Source organism: Exophiala bonariae (genome assembly GCF_035927105.1).
Source record: "Exophiala bonariae strain CCFEE 5792 chromosome Unknown scaffold_74, whole genome shotgun sequence".
Taxonomy (NCBI): Eukaryota; Fungi; Ascomycota; class Eurotiomycetes; order Chaetothyriales; family Herpotrichiellaceae; genus Exophiala; species Exophiala bonariae.
In genome coordinates, this window is record NW_027042549.1 from 1 (window position 1) to 19,354 (window position 19,354).

General features: G+C 48.3%; 4 protein-coding genes across 4 annotated transcripts; all 4 read left to right on the forward strand.

Annotated features, from left to right (window-relative positions):
- Window positions 1-991: 991 nt before the first annotated feature.
- On the forward strand, window positions 992-2,002 carry LTR84_012422 (uncharacterized protein; the record flags this gene model as incomplete). Its single annotated transcript, XM_064855943.1, has 2 exons — window positions 992-1,338; window positions 1,402-2,002. 2 exons carry the CDS (start codon window positions 992-994, stop codon window positions 2,000-2,002), a joined length of 948 nt encoding a protein of 315 aa, XP_064699766.1.
- A 10,632-nt stretch (window positions 2,003-12,634) lies between these two features.
- On the forward strand, window positions 12,635-13,534 carry LTR84_012423 (uncharacterized protein; the record flags this gene model as incomplete). Its single annotated transcript, XM_064855944.1, has 1 exon — window positions 12,635-13,534. One exon carries the CDS (start codon window positions 12,635-12,637, stop codon window positions 13,532-13,534), a length of 900 nt encoding a protein of 299 aa, XP_064699767.1.
- A 1,500-nt stretch (window positions 13,535-15,034) lies between these two features.
- TCA8_2 (Succinate--CoA ligase [ADP-forming] subunit alpha, mitochondrial) lies at window positions 15,035-16,170 on the forward strand (the record flags this gene model as incomplete). The annotated part of the gene is made up of 3 exons (XM_064855945.1): window positions 15,035-15,039; window positions 15,438-15,613; window positions 16,142-16,170. 3 exons carry the CDS (start codon window positions 15,035-15,037, stop codon window positions 16,168-16,170), a joined length of 210 nt encoding a protein of 69 aa, XP_064699768.1.
- A 1,089-nt stretch (window positions 16,171-17,259) lies between these two features.
- LTR84_012425 (uncharacterized protein) lies at window positions 17,260-18,899 on the forward strand (the record flags this gene model as incomplete). The annotated part of the gene is made up of 2 exons (XM_064855946.1): window positions 17,260-17,560; window positions 17,608-18,899. The coding sequence occupies 2 exons, from the start codon at window positions 17,260-17,262 to the stop codon at window positions 18,897-18,899; spliced, it is 1,593 nt and encodes a 530-aa protein (XP_064699769.1).
- Between the last annotated feature and the right edge of the window lie 455 nt (window positions 18,900-19,354).

Consider the following 19,354-nt stretch of genomic DNA (forward strand, 5'->3'; position numbering starts at 1 on the left):
AATTTTTTGATTGGCCCGCGCCAGTCACCGCCTATAGCGGCCAATAGGGTCTGAGTCACTGAGACAACTTGTCGAGCTGACAACTGCACTAGTGTTAAATTGTAGTACGGTGGATTATTGCGGCGGAGTATAGGGCTCTTGGCAGCAACAAATGTCCGTTGCCATATCACGTGACTCGGATTACTCCCAGATCATGACGACACGATAACGCAGCCTTGCAGGATTTGCGCAAGCACGCAGGCCGGTAGCTATCCCGGATTAGAGCTGAAGAGACTTTTCCATACCGAACCTTCAAGGGCTACAAGCTTCTAGTCCAAGCTTGTATGGTCATGACGACAATCAAGCATCATTCAAGGGCAGCATAACGCTAAGTCAAGGCTCGAAGCTTTTATCCGTGGCTGTTTCGGTTGATGATTAGGGCTCATGGAGATTCACTCCTTGCTCCGAGTGCGCTCAACTGTCCCCAGATTGACCTAGAAATACCTCTTTGACAATTCAGAATCTATCATGGACCATGCCGATTCTATGACAATATGATCCTAGTCATGCTTACGCGCAGAAGATCGTCAAGCTGCTTTCCAAGATATGAGCTCATCATGACAATATGCCACCTCTTCTTGAGCAAGACAACTACTGAAGACACTATGTGACCTCACATGTTCCAACTCTCTGCTGATTGGGAAATCCAGCATGTCAGGATTTCCGTTCGAGGCTACAGGACTTATCTTGCGGATCCACATGTCTCCTACCGCCTCTGCCGCTTCATCCATATACTTCGTACTATCAACCATTCTCACCATATCACTTTCAACAACGTCACCATATGATTAACCTCCTCTACTGAAGCACGTCCGCGCATCCGGCCGTTGATGACAACATCGAGCTCTCGTGTGGCAGTATAACTATCCTCCTCGCCCACTATCAGTCAAGTCAGCTCATCACCAAGAACACACCTTGTCGCCTTAGATACACACCGACACTCTCACACACGATGTCAACACTCGACCGGCGCAACGACGCCACCACGGTGAACCCCTTCCGCGTCAACGACCGGGATGTGGTGATCCACCAAACCGTCCGCGGCGCCGACTGGTACTACGCCGTGTGTGCGATTATGGGTGCCACCGCCCTGACCATCATGGTGCTGAGCAAGCGAAAGCCTCGCACTGACCGGATCTTCTTCTACCTCTCATCCACACTCTGCTTTGTCGCCTGCATCGCCTATTTCTCCATGGGCTCGAATCTCGGCTGGACGCCTATCGACGTCGACTTCCAGCGCAGCAATCCCAAGGTTGCGGGCAGGAACCGACAGATCTTCTATGCTAGATATATCGATTGGTGAGCCTTGTCACACAACCCATGTTGCAATACTTGAGCACAATAGCTAACACTCTGATCCAGGGTCATCACGACACCGCTCCTGCTCACCGACCTGCTCCTCACCGCCGGGATGCCATGGCCCTCGATCCTCTGGGTAATCGGACTCGACGAACTAATGATCGTGACTGGTCTTCTCGGCGCCCTAGTGCGCAGCCGCTACAAGTGGGGCTTCTACACGTTCGGATGCGCCGCAATGTTATACATCTTCTACGAACTCGGCTTTGTCGCGCGCCGCCACGCCCTCGCGCTCGGCAAAGATGTCCACCGCGTGTACGTCAGCTGCGGCGTGCTCACGCTCGTCGTCTGGGTGCTGTACCCGATCGCATGGGGCTTGAGTGAGGGCGGCAATGTCATCGCACCCGACAGCGAGGGCATCTTCTACGGCATCCTCGATGTCCTGGCCAAGCCATGTTTCTCCGCTGCGCTCATCTGGGGACATTGGAATATCGATCCCGCGAGGTTGGGGTTGCGGATCCACGAGATCGGTGATGAGGGCCTGAGCTCTGCGGAGCGTGAGAAGCGTGATCTGCCGAATACCGGGCATGATGGTGCACCTGGTGTGCATTCTCATCATCATGCTGCTCCGTGTGCTGAGAATGCTGCGGCTGCTCCTACAGTCTGAGATCTGTGTCGTCAGGGACATTGTTGGAACTCTGGCAAATTCGACTTGAAAGATCCACAAACCCTGGCGAAAGGATTGCTTGTCTCCCCATTTGCTCAACATCTTGCGGTCTTTATCGTCATTATTATACCCTCGTTGGCAGTTTTTGCTTTATATATGACCGGAACAATCTTTCAGTTCACCGGTCCATGTACAGATGTTGTACGATTGGGACATTTTTATCCGACATGTTACGCCCCATGCCCCCCATCAAATCGATACTTTATCTTTCCGACGATGGGAAGCTCTTGAAAAATCCACAAATATTATAGGTGAATGGTAAGAAGAAATTAATGTCTAGAAGTTAGAATAAACGGGATTTCATTATATGATTGACAACATGTTTCATCTTCCCGCTTTCCAACGGTATATCAAATCTCTATTCCTATATACACTAGGTTCGTACTTAACCTTCATCATCCATAGCTACCGTCACTTATGCAATGTTACCATCTCCATCTGGTCAGCAATCTAAGCATGCTTAAACCTATTAATTGACTACAGCAAGGTCAACGACGAGTAGAGAGTCCGACACGTGCCGTCACGTGAATGACATTTCGGGACGACCTGGAAAAGGGCCACAGACGTAAAATAATGGACATGTGCAAAAGACGACACTTCGTGACAAAGATTGTCAAGTAACTGCTTCCATCCATTGAGCGCCCTCCATGGCTTATAACCTCCTCTCAAACCCCGGATCATGCCACTTTCAACAACCATATTAACCCATACAGAATAAGCGTACGGCCCTAGCGGTGGCGGGCATGAGAAAGAGCCAATAGCAGCATTCTTGCAAGTCCAACCCAGCCAAAATGTCCGAAGATGTGATCAACGAGCTGAACCGTACCAACAACCTTCTCGATCTTAGGGCTCCTCCTTCTCTAGTCCTTGTCCGGTAGCGGCCAGAATATCGAGTCATGCCCACCATCCTTCGTACGCGAGGGCTTCGTAAGCTTGCAACATATAATAGCGGTGATGCGAGAGCTTAAACTGGATGAGAACATTGGCATTTTCGTCGGCGATAACGCAGGCAATATAGACACCGCAATTGACGTAATTGTGAGGCGATTGAGACCAAATGAGACTCCTAGACTGCGTCGAAGGCGTTGTCTTGGTTATATCATCAATCTAGCCGCAAAAGCCTTTATCCACGGAGCTGACTTCGAGGCCTGGGAAGATCAGGTAATATTAGCCACACAGAGAGATGCGAGAAGAGGACAAGAAGAGCTTAATTTGGCAGAGGAACAGGCTCAGTGGCGCTCGCGAGGACCCATTGGCAAATATCACAATATTGTCGTCTTTATTCGAGCCTCTCCGCAACGCCGTCAGGTCTTCAAGAAAGCAGTTCAAATGGTTATAAATGAGGCAAAAGAAAGAGGAGATCCTGTTGATTTCACCAGTGAGTTAACAGTGATCCTTGACAACTGCACGCGTTGGAATTCCACTTACTCTGCGCTTGCGAGAGGCCTCAAATTGAAGCGTGCAATTCAGCTTTTCCTCATCGACTTCCAAAGTGCGCTGCCAAATGACCTATTATCAGAGGAGGTTTGGGAGGTTTTAAAGGCGGTTTCTGACGCTTTGGAGCCTTTCTTGTTTATCACAAAAAGATTAGAGGGTCACGCAGAGAATGGCACTCACGGAGTCATTTGGGAGGCTCTCCCAATGATCGATTACCTTATGAATCTCACTGAGAGAGAAAAGACTCGACTAGAGGAGGAACAAGTGGCGCAGACGCAGACGCACGAGCCTACGTCTGCGAATCGACGACGTCAAAACCGAAATCAAATGCGTGTCAATCCTCTGCTGATTTGCTATCAAAATGCCTGGCAAAAGCCCACAAAATATAATCGACTTACAAACGATAACCATGAGATTTATGCCGCGGCGACTCTCTCGAATCCTTACCTCAGGATGCAATGGTTCACGCGCTCGTGGACAGGACCCGCAGAGCAGTACATTGATAAAATGCTCTCAATAAACAGGAAGTATTGGGAGGAGAATTACCCCGTAATCGCACCAAATAATCCTCCTCTTGATTCTCCGTCAGTAATCGACTCCTATTATATGGACATCCAGGGGCTAGAAGCCACACCTCTTGATGAATTTACTGAGTACACGGAGGGCCAATTGACGAGGTACCGTAGTCGCAAGCAAGGGAGTAACTTATTCAAATGGTGGCTCGAGGAGGGTCCGATTAGTCTGCGTCAGTGGGCATTTGACACTCTTTCCATGCCTGCAATGTCAGCAGAGATCGAAAGAGGCTTTTCTCAAGCACGCAGACTTATCACGATCGACAGGAATCGATTGTCAACTGAGGCTCTTGAGGCGTCTCTTTGCTATAAACACTGGTTGGATAACGGTGTGTTGGACGTTGGATTTGGCGACGGAATAATAGATAATCCGGCTGGATGATTATTAATCCGTAGCGCTAAACCCTTTTAGGTTAGCCTAGGAGCACTTGAGGAGTGCGCTCGAGCGCTCGCTCCTAGTAATATCATCAAGGAGCGGGAGCGGGAGCATGGGAGTTGACTCCTACCAACGCTGCTTCCAATGTTCGACAAGCAACTCTCAAATTACGCTTTGGATAGATTCGCCCGCGAAGGCATTGAGGTGAAGACAGCGCATCATATCCAGTCCATCCGTCCCGACGACGATATTCAAGGCAGCTTTAAACTGAAGATTAAGGAGGTTGCGGACAAAGAAATCGGTGTTGGGACAGTAGTCTGGAGTACTGGCCTTATGCAGAACCCGTTTGTCCAGCACTTGACGGATCAAGTATTCGCTTACTCTGCCGATTCGAGTAGCTCGGCGCAGCGAGGACCTTTCAGAGTGCTAAAGGATCCTAAGACTGGATGCCTCCTCACGGATGAGCATCTCCGAGTCCGAACCGCTGCGGTGTCCTCGTCTCCAGCTTCTCCATCCCAACCTGAATGTTCTACCAGGTTGGGACAAGTTCACCACAGTCATCACGATCGCCTTCCCCAGAGCGCTGTCTCCCTTTTTTCTTCGCCATCGGCGACTGCGCGGTCAAATCGGCCCCTCCCAGCCACCGCGCAAGTTGCGAATCAGAAAGCCATCTGGCTCGCTGACCACCTTAACCGGGGATGTTGGGCGCACTAGAGCTTCGAATTCAACACAATGAGCAGAACACTTTTGTGGACTGAAATAATCACAGTTGCATATAATGTAGAGGGTAGACACATGTTCGGATGTCTCACCCGATTCTTGTGCTATGACGTTATTTCCATTCCTTGTGTAAACGGGCCTTTCTTCAATACTTGATCGCCGTAGTGCTTTTAAAGTAACTGGAATATTAATGGTGAGGAAGTTAGCAGTGCTTGCGATATTCCGTCGTTGCTAAAGTTCTTGAAAGAGCCTACGTGCCATGAGATTTCTATTTCCGTAAGTCCTCTTGTTGCCACACTAGTAAGTATGGATTGATTCAAGTGTAGGACAAACCTCTGCCCCACACTTAACGGTGTATTTTTATCCCTGAAAGCAGACTCCGCAAACGTTCTACTTTTCACTAAGTTTTTCGTCCGCAATGGCATTCTCTCCACGACAAGACTCAGTCATCCACATTGCACATAAAGCTTAAAAGAAAGGGACATCGTTAGGAACAAGATCAAGCAGTCAAGGAGTTTGTCATCCAAAGCCAATCACTTATGGGTTAACTGCACAAGCACTGTCAGAAGCGGTTGAAATACACCGTGTGCTTTGGAATAATTCAGGTCTAGTGAGATTTTCTCTTAGAAAACTTCGTTCTAACACCAACTAGTAGATGACTGCGCTTGGGCTCACGTCCCTTCGACTTTGAAATGGCAGGAGCCGATAAAGGAGTCCGACATAGTTGTACAAGACCGACCGCAGTCGGTCTTTGATCGACCATGTTTTTGCCGTTGTTTGTCAAAGTCTTCCAGAGACTTCGATATGGCCATCTTCGAAGAGTGCCGTACTCGTACGGAAACCGAGCGTAGTATCACAAACTTGTGTAATACGAGCCATCAGTTTGAACAATGCTTAACCGCAAAACTCGAGCTTCAGCGACGACTGCAGTGGGCGAGCGAAGTGATTATGGCATACACAAGCGACTGTGTCGTGTTCTCTTCTGGTTGCATTGAAGTTCAAGAATGATTAAAAGACAAGAGCTGGAAGCGAACTGGACAAAAACTAGGCAAAAGCTGGGACCTACGGGAGGTGTGCTTTGGCGACGCCAGATTGTTGAACAAGCTGGCACGTCTCAGGTGGAGAGTGTACGTCGATTTTCTCCATTGACACATGCGGTCGCCGGTGATAATGCAATGTCTTGTCTGAGTCGTGGCCAGCACTATGCGCCGTCTTGTTGATGGTATGGCCGAGACATGATTGTTTTTTGTTGTCCTCTCGAATTTGGGAAGATCAAACCTCACATGGCAGGCTGAGGTCTTCACGCTATGTATTACCATATTATAGGTATGAAAGGACATGGCCATGGATTCCCAGTATACATGAACCATATTATGCAATACCAATGACATGCAATTAACAGTTCAAATACCTTAGCGAAAAGCAATTCAACTCTTTCAACGCTTTCCACATCGCAGCAACGATATTTAATGTAATGATCAACCACATCACGAATGTAGTATTCTAGACTTATCGTCCGGGTGGGCGGACAGCTAGTAGAAGCTATTCAGATATCATAAAACATGTAGTTAATGTATAGACATAAACTGTCCAGGCTTACGGGACAGAAAGACGAGACCTATGCGTCAAGTGGCATAACGCGGAACGAAAAAACAAGATAACAGAAGCCTTTACAATCTCTATGCAACGTCATCTTCTGGCACAATAAATCAAAGCTAGCTTTGTGGAAATATCGGAGCTGCTATTTCAGGTCTGGGCTCCTTGGCCCTCGTTTGCTCGATTAATTCGTTTTGTCGCCCTACATGGCGCATGTCAACAAATCCATTATATTGGAGGCCCATGTATGAATATGACATAATTGCGCATGCACATCCATGCACCTGAAATTATAGCGGAAGGAATAGATTTCCGGTTCGGATTTTGATTCGTGGAAATGCAATAGTGGGGCTAAAGGCCGGGCAAAATTTCCACGTAGAACCTTTTCGTTGCCTCTCCTACAACAGCCATCATCGAATTAAGCAGTTAACTGGTTTTTGGCAATATCAGGATGTACCTGGCGTTTTGCTTAGATCAGCTCAGTGCGCCACAACATTGATGACGCAAGCCTGCTAGTACCCTGCTTTATTGTACTCTACCACTCGGCTGGACTTATATCATTGGCCCTTCACGATAGTGGTGGCCGTTCCAGGCTCGAAACAAATCAAAAGTCCAGGAAGACATTCGTTCTGATATATCGCTTGAAATTTTAGATAATCAACTAGGAGCTTCTCGATATATCCAAGGCACAATTCGGACAATGCCATTCGAACTTTCCGCTGCCTAGAACCCGAACAAGCCATGCGTGCGACAGGTGTCGCTCAATACGGGCGAAGCGCTCTGGCGATCCACGGTGTGACAAATGCGACACTGACTCTCGGGTTTTGCGACTCCTTCATGGATCTGATCTCATTCTCAGTTATATACTAGATGCTCCTTTGCAGTCAAGGTTGCCTTTTCTTGGCGTTAGCTTTACACGTTCAGCCTGAAAGGCAGTATGGTACCACTGAAAACACCCGCGTGTGGCAAGACAGCGTGCAAGAAAAATCTCGTAACATTACATCCATCATAATGACGGCTAGGTTGCTCGTTGGTGATGCAATGTCGCAAATCAGGAGCACGGTGAGGGGACGACGCGAAATCCTCGCATATCTGTTGTGGATCAACATAGGTCCTTCCGTGTGCAAAATTCCCAATCATGGTTCGCTGAGTGTTCAAGAACTGGAAAGCATTCTGTATATCTACCTTGGATTCCAGCTTCGAGAACCAAACGTCCTTCGCCCTTCTCAGCCCAACTCAAACGCCCAGAACCGAAGATGGACGCAGCGAACAACACAGGCATCACGTATGCAGAGACTGCGTGGACCGGAGTATAAGTCCTTGCTTGAAGCCGAGCAGTTAGTCCCCGAACATCCGTTGTTTCAGAATGATTTCTTCGAGGACAAGTGCGAGATGGCAAAGAACAGAACGAAGCAAAGGTCATTTAGGATATCGCAAGACTCATCGTCCCTTCCGCGCAGTCATTGGCGGTTTAAGGGGCGAAGCATTTGAGGTGTCTTCTAGAGAGCATCAACATGAGCTGGAACGTTGTTTAGAAGTAAGTCAGCTTTACACCACTAGATATGTAATCAGGCGTAGGGCGATAGTTCGGTAGCACTGAAGCTAGATGACAAGTATCGTGATGGCATCTCAGGGCGCGGTGATGTGCTGCAAACGGGCGTAACCTCTGACAATGTTGTGAAAGTTTGATAACGTTGCTGCTGTTGCCTTCGTCCCCACTCAGTTGGTGGCGCATCCAAAGTACTGCTACATGGTCAACAAGTTCAGGTGCTGCCGCAAATCCCCACTCTTGGTTACACATTGTCCCGTAATCCTCCGAGGAACGTGGTATGTCCCCTCATTAACTGTTGACGGAGCGCCGTTCACAGAATAGCTTATGACGTTGATGATCGCTGTTCGATCGGTAGCCACGTCGGAGGCAAGTTCGGGCCAGGATCTTGCTACTTCGGTAGACTGGTGATCTCGCAGACGTGTACTCAGTTTTGTTTCAAACTTGAGGTCCATGGTGCGTGCAGCGCATATCCCGGAACTAAACTGACAACACCAATGACGCGCAAGAACCGCTGCCCGGAGCCCTCCAAAAGTTCAACAGCAGACAGTTGTGGATCTTGGGCTGTAGATTAACATGCCTGTTCCGGGGTGTGTTTGCTCCAGCCCTGTGCCGCTAATAGACTTGGCACCGAACAATGAATTGTGGCGTCCTGAGATGAGTCGCACAAGGCGAAATCTCCACGAGTATTGTCTCCTACATGCAATAGTCGAAAGATCCGTGCTGGGCTATTTGTTGGGTAACTTACAGGCTCAATTCAAGTTACCCTCGGATATAATTGTACCTTATTTTCTTTCAGATGCTGATCCGCCCAAGTTCGTGGAGCCAGCTATTCGTCGCGAATGTTCCAGCGCCACATCCGGTTTGACATCACCCAACTCCTCTGTAGGTTCGCACCTCTTCAACTTGGAAAAAAGAATTTTCCTTCAACACCTTGTCTCCTAGCAAATCTACTTCGGCCGGTACTCCAATTATCAGCATGGCTCATATCGAACCAAATTCGACGAAAACTAAAGACAACATGATAGACTTTGAACTTTGGAAAGAAGGACAACATGCAGGAACGAAGTCCCATTCAACTCAGTTCAGTCTTTTGCGACAACGACAACATTGCCATAATAATCATCAGATGCAGCGAAAAACTGGAAAGGAAGCCAATCACATAAAGGCAAAATTGAGCAAACTATAACGGCTGAGGATTTTGACCACAAAATAAAAAGGATTCGGCAAAGCCACCTGCTTGGCAGATCGTGATGTGTGAGCGCTATGGTACGAATGTCCAAAAGGTATCAACGTCACATTCATGATTGAGCCAAGAGCCTCGCAACTTGTATAGCGGACAAGGACGGGACTGTCGTATCTATCTTGGGATATCGTGCTGTCGGTAAGCGGTGACTCTTTGGGGTAGTAAAGTTCGCCAATTGAATATGGATTGAGTTTCTCTTTTCCTGTGACAACGGTGACCGATATTTGTGTTGTTGGAAATTACGGATCGATTACGGAAGAAGCTACGGTCTACTACCCCGCTCATCAGGAAGCAGCCACCCTGGTAATAGCACGGAGCACTGGTATCCCGAGAGTGCGTGTCCACTCGAGCCGAGAACGTTAGCTTCCGGGGAGTCGTGGATCTTCTCCCTTCCGAGTAGCAAATCCATTGCCCCATTACATGCTCGAGTAATGCATTGCTAAACAAGTATTCGCGACTTTTGTCGAGTCTGATTCGGTAATGGCTGTGGAAATACCCATGTATGGTGAATTCAATATAATTCGTCAGCGCCTGATAAAACCCATCACCACCGAAGGAAGTCTTGCCCAATGAACTGCTTTCGGAGAAAGGATACGTCACTGCGCACCTCATTGGCTTATTTCAACTTCGACCAAACCCTCCCAACCCCTGCTACAGTGCCGTCGCCGGAAAGCGCTAAGCACTAGATGGAGGACCAATTGATCGCACGGAGGACGGACTCCTTGGGCGACTCGTAAACAAGGCCGGGATCTGGCATTTTGAGCAATTCTGTGCCGCAGCGCATCTGCTCAGGTTCTCAGCAGGCCAGCTTGCGAATGAAGTACGAAGCGTAATTTTACCCAAAGTTGGTCGCAAGCTGGTTTAGTTCTGCAGCTGGTCAAAATCATTCCTTTGAAATGGAAAGCTGGGGAAAACTATCCACGTATAATCCAAGCCAAGCCTAAGCTATCTTGCTCTTACACTCCCATGTCCATAGACCTAGCTCGTTCCTCTCCCGCTCTGAAAACTTCGAGGGCGCGGAGGTATGCCTGGTTGAGTAGTCCCGGAAGAGTAATCCGTGCCCCTTATCCAAGTGCGCCAGATTCAATTTGTGAGTTTTACGCGGGGTAGTGAACCCCTAAACCAGCGCAACTGGCCCACGCCAGTGCGGACAACGTATTTGACCCAAGTATTGGCTGCTCGGGTTTATTCTACTGAAGATTATACCACCGAGCCATAAACGATCAGTACACAGCTTCTAGCTTCTTCATTATAATTATGGTTCGACAGTAGCGTAACCACAGCTTGCTATCCTCATTACCTGGGTGGCAGTGGAGACAGCACTTCAGGCTTAGCGAATAATGGTCGACATTTCCGCGGAAACCTTAAAGTTGTGATAATACTGGAGCACCGTCGGAAATGAAATACGGATGTGTTCTTGAGGAGCACTCTCTCTCTAGGGAATCCGGTTCTCCTTTGACAGATTGCATTTCAGAGCTTTGTCTGCTCTCAAATTTGTGCTCTGTGCAATAGAATTTGATACTGTAGAATATTGACTGCTATTGTAAGAAAACTTTTTAACCTAGTCTGTGCTTATCTATCATCCATCGAAAAAAAGTGCTCATTAGAATGCGAACGAGCATTGGAGCCGGCCCCGTGGCAGCTCAGCCAACGCTATTCGAGCGCGAGACTCAAACCTCCCGATCAAGTCAAGAAGGGTTTGATCTGAATTGTCTTTCCTTTAGTCTGGAACTACACAGACAACTCTGGAATACTTTTGGTAAGGCGTAGTTCTTTTACCATAAATCCTCCTCCATTGACAGAATCTAGTTGATGAGCGAGCTTGGGGTCGAGATCTTCCAGTCCGAAAGTCTTATGGACTCGCGATTAAGTCGGAGAAGTACACCGACGAGTCACTCCTTCTTGACTACCGCCTTGAAGAAACACAGTGCTGTTCGTGTATAGCAACCTCATCGCAGGCTTTTAGTATGGCTATTATTCAAGAATGCAATACACGGGCGCAAACAGAGCGGACAATTTCCCACTGTGACCCCTTGCGGGAAAGATTTGTCGTTTGTCTCATGGCCAAAATTGAGATTCAACGACGACTCCTGTGGGCTAGCGACCTCCTTGCAGCGCACCCTGAAGATTGTGTGGCGTTTTGCTCTGGATGTGCCCAATTCAGGGAAGCAATCGGATCTGACCACGGTTCAAAGTAGTGAAAACAACTTTCCACCGTGGAGAAGCACAACACGGTCAAATCTTTTGGTAGAAATGCGAATTTTTTTGCGGCAGTTACCGTGGAAATCTCCTCCATTAATGCGATCTTTCTTGCACGTGGTGGCAGTCTGAGAGCACCCCATGGAGCCAGAATCACAATAACTGGGGGTTAATCATGTCAGCTCGGTCATGCAGAAGCAGGCTGTGTATAAGTGGCGTCATCAACATCGTAGTCCACTGAGCGAAATCAGGAAAACGCCAGGCATAACCTGACCTTGCCTTTCTGATGGCAAGCAGATGCCAAGAGCCAATAAAAAGTGCTTAGCTTGGCTTCGGCTCTTAGGACAGGCAACGAACTGCTTCGATGTAGGATGTTTTGCCCGGCCTTCGGTGCCGCTATTGCAAGTCCACGAATGAAAAGCGAGGTTCGGATTTTTGTTCCTTCTGCTCAACCTTCAGCATGCATGTGCGTGGGCGATTAAAGAGTGCGATCGGGATTGGTGGTTGTCTGCAAGGTAGCATTTTGAATCATTGGATGTGGCATGAACCACAGGGGAATATCCACGTCATTGGCTGATGATGGCGCTACTACAACCGGTATTGTCTGTGACAACGGAAGGGGAACCATTTGAGGCAATGGTTGTCTCTGGACGTTGAGCTTAGGTTGAAGGTCTGCATGCCAAGACACAATGCAAACAGGCCAATGATGCTGGAAAGGTCCGTGGGAAAGCGGGCTACAGGCCGGGGACCTAGAATACCGTGCAGCGCGAGCAGGGTCCCCACCCAGGGGGTGTCATAATAATTCGTGAACCACCCGATAATTAGCCGATATTTGATTTATGCAACAACAACCACTCATACATTTCCAGCCCTCATTATGGCTCCACAAACACGCGCAAAGTACCATCGAGGGACTCCTCCTATTACTTTACAGGCTAAAGAAGCCGATACTCTCAAAAAAACGCGCTTTTTTGATGCCTTTGATGCCCAAACTGCGGATCTAAAAATACGTCCAATTGCACGTGCAACAGGAATACCATATCCAACAGCGCGTCGATGGCTACGGCAACGACGCCAACTAGGCTCCTCTGCCTATAGACATACTCGCCAGTTATCTACGCACCTAGGGAGACCCTCTTCCGTTACTGAAAATGAAATCCGAGCTCTCCTACAGGCTCCGCAGGAGGTGCGATTACAACCATTAGCCGCGCAGCTTACAATTTATAATATAAACCTCAGTGTACGCCAAGCTCAATGGAAAATTAAGGAATACTCCAAAAATGCTCAAAAATATAAGGCTGCCTATTTTAAGGACGATTTAAGCCCTCAAAATGAGCTCGATCGTACAGAATACGGTACGATTCAAAGTGGGAAAAGTATGGAAGATTTCTGGTGGTGGATCCTCTTTACAGACGAGTTTCATTATAATCCAAGTCTCCTTGGTGATCCAATGATCCTCCGTGACGAGGAGACACGTTACGAGGACGAGAATATCGTCTCTAGGCCTCCTAAAGGAGCCTCCTTTACTCTTCACGGGGCAGGATGGGTTGGCTGGTTTGCACAGTGTGAGGAGCTTATATTCTGGCATGACACTAAGGCGGAAAAGGTCACAAAGGAGCAAATAAAGGAGCTAAAGAGGCTCCTCAAGGAAAAAACTCCTCGTCGCCCTCAAAACCTCGTCGGAGTAAATTCGAGTCGTCTCAACTATGGCAGGATAGAATGGATCAATATGGTAAGGATATATGTGAATGGCAACTCTCCTGCCCTCAACCAGTAATTTCAGAGCCAAAAGGTAATTCAATGACCGAGGCTTACTGTACAAAGCATCTCTTACCGATCTATATCGCTGCGATCGAGTCTCTACAGAAAACTTATCATCATCCCTTTTACCTTTAGGAGGACGGCGATTCATCACACGGCACTCGTACTAAAGGCCTTGCCACTCAGTTAAGACAGCGTCACGGCATTCGTACGCACTGGCATCCTGCTTATTCACCTGATTTAAGCCCTGTTGAGGCGGCGTGGAATATCCTAAAGCAAAGGTTACGGCAAATCCCTGGTGTCAATCAAATGGATTATAAGTCGCTCGTAAAACTAGCTCAGGAGATTTGGAAAGGTATTACGATGGAGGAGATACGGGAAAGGATATCTGACATGCCTAGGCGATGTGAATTACTAGTAAAAACAGGCGGTAAACGCATAAAGGGTGAGGATTGGTAGTCGGTAGGTATCAAAATGCATATCTCGTAAATCGGCTAATTATCGGGTTGTTCACGAATTATGACACCCCCTGGGTGGTCCCCACATCGTACGTTCGATTACGTGATGGGTTGTTTCACGATCGGAAATGGGTTCCGGGGGCTAACAGTTAATTCTGTCCGGTAGGTACTTTAGTTCGAACTTCAAACTGTACTGGAAGTGGATAGGACTAAGTTTGCTCTGGGCTAACCATTTATCTGTATGCTTTAGCTGACGCTATTATGTGTTCATTAGTCGTGTCGTAGTTGACTCCCATGCCTTGCTAACTTTCCAGCGCAATGAAGGGATCTATCCTCTCTCGACGTTCCTTTACTATGATATGGCAACGCCTGCAAAGAATTTCAAGACGAGCTGCTCAAATGCTCATCGCGGTCTGACAATTGTCGGGTGAGCTTTCGCGACTGGGCGAAGCTAAGGTATATGGGAGATGATATTGATAGTTTTAGGCGACTCTTGGCAGGGTACAAGCTGACCATCACCATCGCTCTGACTGATGCAACGCTGTGGGTTGATGATTCAGTTAAATTTATACATTCCCGTCCACACCTTTTACCCGTTTGTTCAGATGGCAACCTCATGTGCCCTGCACGCTATGTCTAATGCCTGTATGAACGGAAAAGGCGTGATTATTAGCAGGTGATGTGCACTCGCAAGTACCAACGTCCAGAATGCTTGGAAAGAGTCGTTGTTGATTCGAGGACTGTTGAAAGGGAGGAGAATGATATAGCCTGACATACCAATTGCCACCTGATGATTAAGACATTATCATATCATGCAAATTGCTTGTCCCCGTGCTCGGAGATTTCCATAATTATCGAGGAGTCGGAAGTCTTTTCATCATATTGACAGCATCCGTGGACATCTGATCGCTGTACTTACAGAGTCACCTTCGACACAAAATGTGGTTGCCGCAATGGAGTGTCAGAAAGTAAGTGCTAGCATGACACTCCGCAGGTGTTAACCACAGAAACCCTGTTTTTCTTCCGAGGCCCAGGCGTAAAAGAGTTTGGCTGGAAGAATGAGGTAGGTGGTGCCATCATCCTTTTCTAGGGGTACAGGGTTTATCTATTTAGCCTTAATCCGTAATGTCGATAGTGTCATGACTAGGTATCCCCCAACACGACATGATTCAAGTGACTAACTCAAAGCAAAACCCGTCTGGTCAGACCCGATTGCCTGGTCTCGTCGTCCCCCGGTCAATGCAAGATTGGTATATCCCCGGATTGATCCACAAGCAAGGACGCATTGGCTTTGTTTCACGATCCGGAACTTTGAGGTGGTTAATCAAATCACACAAGCTGGTCTTGGACAGTCCTTGGTCATTGGAGTTGGAGGTGACCCCTTTGCTGGAACCAGCTTTATTGACTCTCTACAAGCTTTCCTCGCCGACGAAGAAACGGGAGGCATCATCATGATTGCAGTGCTGAGGGGGATGCAGCCGACTTTTTGAAGAGCGAAAACAAGAAGAACAAGTCCATTGTGAGCTGTATCGCCGGTATCAGTGCGCCACCTGGACGAAGAATGGGTCATGCAGGTGCAATTGTCAGTGGAGGCAAGGGTGGTGCTGACTCGAAGATCTCGGCCCTGGAAGCTGCGGGTGTGGTGGTTCAATGAAGCCCGGCATTGCTGGGCAACTCGCTGTATGAACAATTTGTGAGCCGCGATTTGCTGTAGGTTGTCATTGTAGAGGTCGTTTGTGCGCTGCGTCACTTTGTTCACAGGACATGAAAGCTCCTGGATGCTCGATATGGGGTAGACTTTGCGTTGTACACGTGTAAATGGTCCGTAGCGCCAACGTCATATGCATCCCAAAACATAAGTCACCCACGCATTCATACTTTTACCAGCTCGTTATCTTGTGTCTTTCGTTGACGATCACCGCAAAGATATTTGTCCCCTTCGGCTGGCTCGGACGGCCACGCTTGAAATCCACAGAACACCATAAAGCCGGCATGTATCTATGAAATAGTTGGGATGAGGAAGTCACCAACACGAAGGGGAAGAACTCACAGCGACCGCAATAAAATAGAACCACCTACCGCTACAGGATTCTCTGGGTCTTCTACCATACCCATCATCCTATTGTGATCTCGCTGCACAAATCAGTCTCCTAACAACTCCTCAGCGGAGAAAGTCGACACGTACCGCAAGTAGACTACCTATGACGCTCAATATTACAATGGCCAAGGCCGAGATGACGGTGCTAGAGACCAGTTGCCTCATCTCTTGCACACGGATGTGAGTTTTGCTAGCCAAAACCAGGCATTGGAGGCGGAGACCACGGGCTTCATGTTGAGCGATTGCTCATGGAAGAGCGAGATATCGCGACGAGAGGGGCAGAAGGGGAGGTGGGCTCGACGATAGCAGCGAACAACATGATGAGAGAGGGAAAGAGGTGCCTATGGTGTGGACTGTGGCAGCTCGTTGGCTGCATTCAGAGACGTGTTGTGTTGAACGAACGAAGAGATCCGAAGATGATGCAGGAGTCTGATCAGTTGAGGTACTTGAGAGTCGAAGGACAGTGTTGAGTCGAGGAAGTGGCAGGCAAGCGCAGTTGAAGATGCAAGTTGAAGACGTCAGTCGTAGATGGCAACCGGCCAATCACAGCAAGGGTTTGGGGCAAAGCTGGTTGAGCCACAGCCAGGGGAGCCCGAGGTAAACGTTACTTGAGGGTCGTTCTTTCCGGCCCGATCAACACCTCCTGCCTCCTGACTCTTACCTCATGCATCCATTCACATTCTAGCACGGCCAGCTGATTCAGTCATAGGACTCTCTGGTAGTACTGATCTCATTGCTTGATCCAATTCAATTGCTCCACTTAAGCAGCCCATTCATTTACACTACCCATAAGAAATCCCCACGTTTCACCTGGCGAGGCCAGTCACTCATCCACATCAACCTAAATACTAAAGTCATCGGCTTCCTTGTTCCACACTCTAGCTTAAGTAGACTGGTTCGGACTACAACAATTACCCAACCCTCTATCTCAGGACTCTTATTCATGCACCGAAGTCATCCAGCTCTTGACATCGATGAACAGTCACCGCTCATTGGCGCCGAGAACGCCTTTGAAAATGGCGATGTCGACGAAAGACCGTTATCAGGGGCTATTGACCTAGAGGATTCCTTTGTCGAGTCGAAAAGCTCGTGGTATTTAGTCCTTCTCACCCTTCCATTGGAGGTCTGCAGATTGTCTGGTCTGTCGAACTATCCAATGGCTCGCCCTACTTATTATCGCTCGGCATGAGCAAGGCTCTCGTCGCATTTGTCTGGCTTGCAGGACCACTGACTGGAGTTTTCGTCCAACCTTATATTGGAATTCTCAGTGATCGATCGCGAATTTCCTGGGGAAAACGCAAACCTTTTATGGTAGCTGGCGCACTAGGCACCGTAGTGGCCTCCATCACCGTTTCCTATGCCAGAGATATCATACGTGTGATTGGTGGTCTAGCCAAAGACGCACATTATGATGGATGTTATAAAACTGCCACCATCATTCTGGCCACCATCATGATGTGGTGTCTAGACTTCGCCATCAATGCTGGTCCGTCTATCTTGACATTCAGATCTGTTCTTGCTAATGTTTCCTAGTTCAAGCCGCAATCCGTGCTTTCATAGTCGACAATGCTCCGTCACACCAACAGGAATCTGCTAATGCATGGGCTTCTCGAATGACTGGGGTCGGCAATGTCCTTGGCTACATTTTTGGCTATCTCAATCTGCCTCAATACATGTCGTTCTTTGGCAACACTCAATTCAAGGTTTTGTGCGTCATTGCTTCCATCGCTATGAGCTTTACAGTCTTGATCAGCGTTCTGTCCATCAAAGAGCGCAACCCGCAGTTGGATCCACCCTCCAGATCCGACCACAGGTCATCTGGCATCCTGACCTTCTTCAAGGATGTTTTCTTGTCCATCAAGAGGCTTCCTCCAGAAACAAAGACAGTGTGCAAAATCCAATTCTTCCACTGGATGGGCTGGTTCCCATTCCTCTTCTACATTACCACTTACATCGGACAACTATACGTCAATCCTTACCTGAAGACAGGGCTGTCTGATCTCGAGGTCAATCAGCTGTGGAACAAGGCCACTCGAATTGGGACTTTAGCTTTGCTGATTTACGCAATCACCTCTTTTGTTTCGAATTTGATTCTTCCTTTCTTGGTTGTTCCAACTTATGTTGCTCAGACGCCCCATTTTTCGAGTGAAATCACCCGACCCTTATCACCAAGCTCACCGATTGGGGTAAGAGTAAGGACAGCGTCGTGGGGGGAGCTCGCCATGGCAAATAATCGGACTCTTTCGACGAGTTCCAATTCACACCTTACCCAAGGCAGTTCTTTCAAACCCCCAAATCTGCTTAATAGCTGGTTGGAACGGCTCCAAATTCCTGGATTGACGCTACGGCGGGCTTGGTTACTCTCACAGCTGCTATTCTCGTTATGCACTTTCAGCACTTTCTTCATCTCGACTCCACAGGCAGCCACTGTGATGACTGGAGTGATTGGCATCACTTGGTCCTTGACACTCTGGGCACCTTTCGCCCTGATTTCCGCTGAATTAGCTCGGCGGGACGAAAGAAGACGTCGACGAGACCGAGAAAGACTGATGAATGACCCAGATGAAGAAGATGCTGAAGGGGAGGACGAGGGGGATGACAGAGCCGGAATCATCCTCGGTATTCACAACGTTGCAGTCAGCAGTCCTCAAGTTCTCGCCACCATTGTTTGCAGCCTTGTGTTCAAATTGCTTCAGAAGCCGAGAAACGTGCCGGGCGACGTTAGTGTCGGCTGGACATTAAGATTGGGTGGTCTTGCAACTTTGATATCGGCCTTCATGACGTGGAGGATGAAAGGGGTTGGTGATGAGGATCTAAAAAAGTGAGAGCAACACCCAATGAAGCGAACATCGCGCAGTGGATCAATCAAAGCCAGCGAAGGTTCTTGTATTCACTCCAGTCATGGGTAAAGACAACGCGTCTAAGACCGGCCTCCCAGCTAATTTCCTCTGGGGATTTGCCACTGCAGCGTAAGTTCTTATGCTGCACTCGAATTAAACCCTGCACTTTTGCGTTCGAGGCGGACACGATTTTTCCACGTATCAGACAGAAGGTCGTGCTACTGCAGATGGTCGTGCTCCTTCGATAGGGGATACTTTCTGCAATAGCCCTGGCAAGATCACCGATGGAAGCTCTGGAGATGTCGCCTGTGATTCTTATCATCGAACAGATCAGGATATCGAATTAATGAGCATATCATCCCACTAGGTTGTCAGGGGGGTCAGGAAGGCCTCTCCCGTCCACACCTAGTTCTCGGCACATCGAACCACCAAAGTCGCAA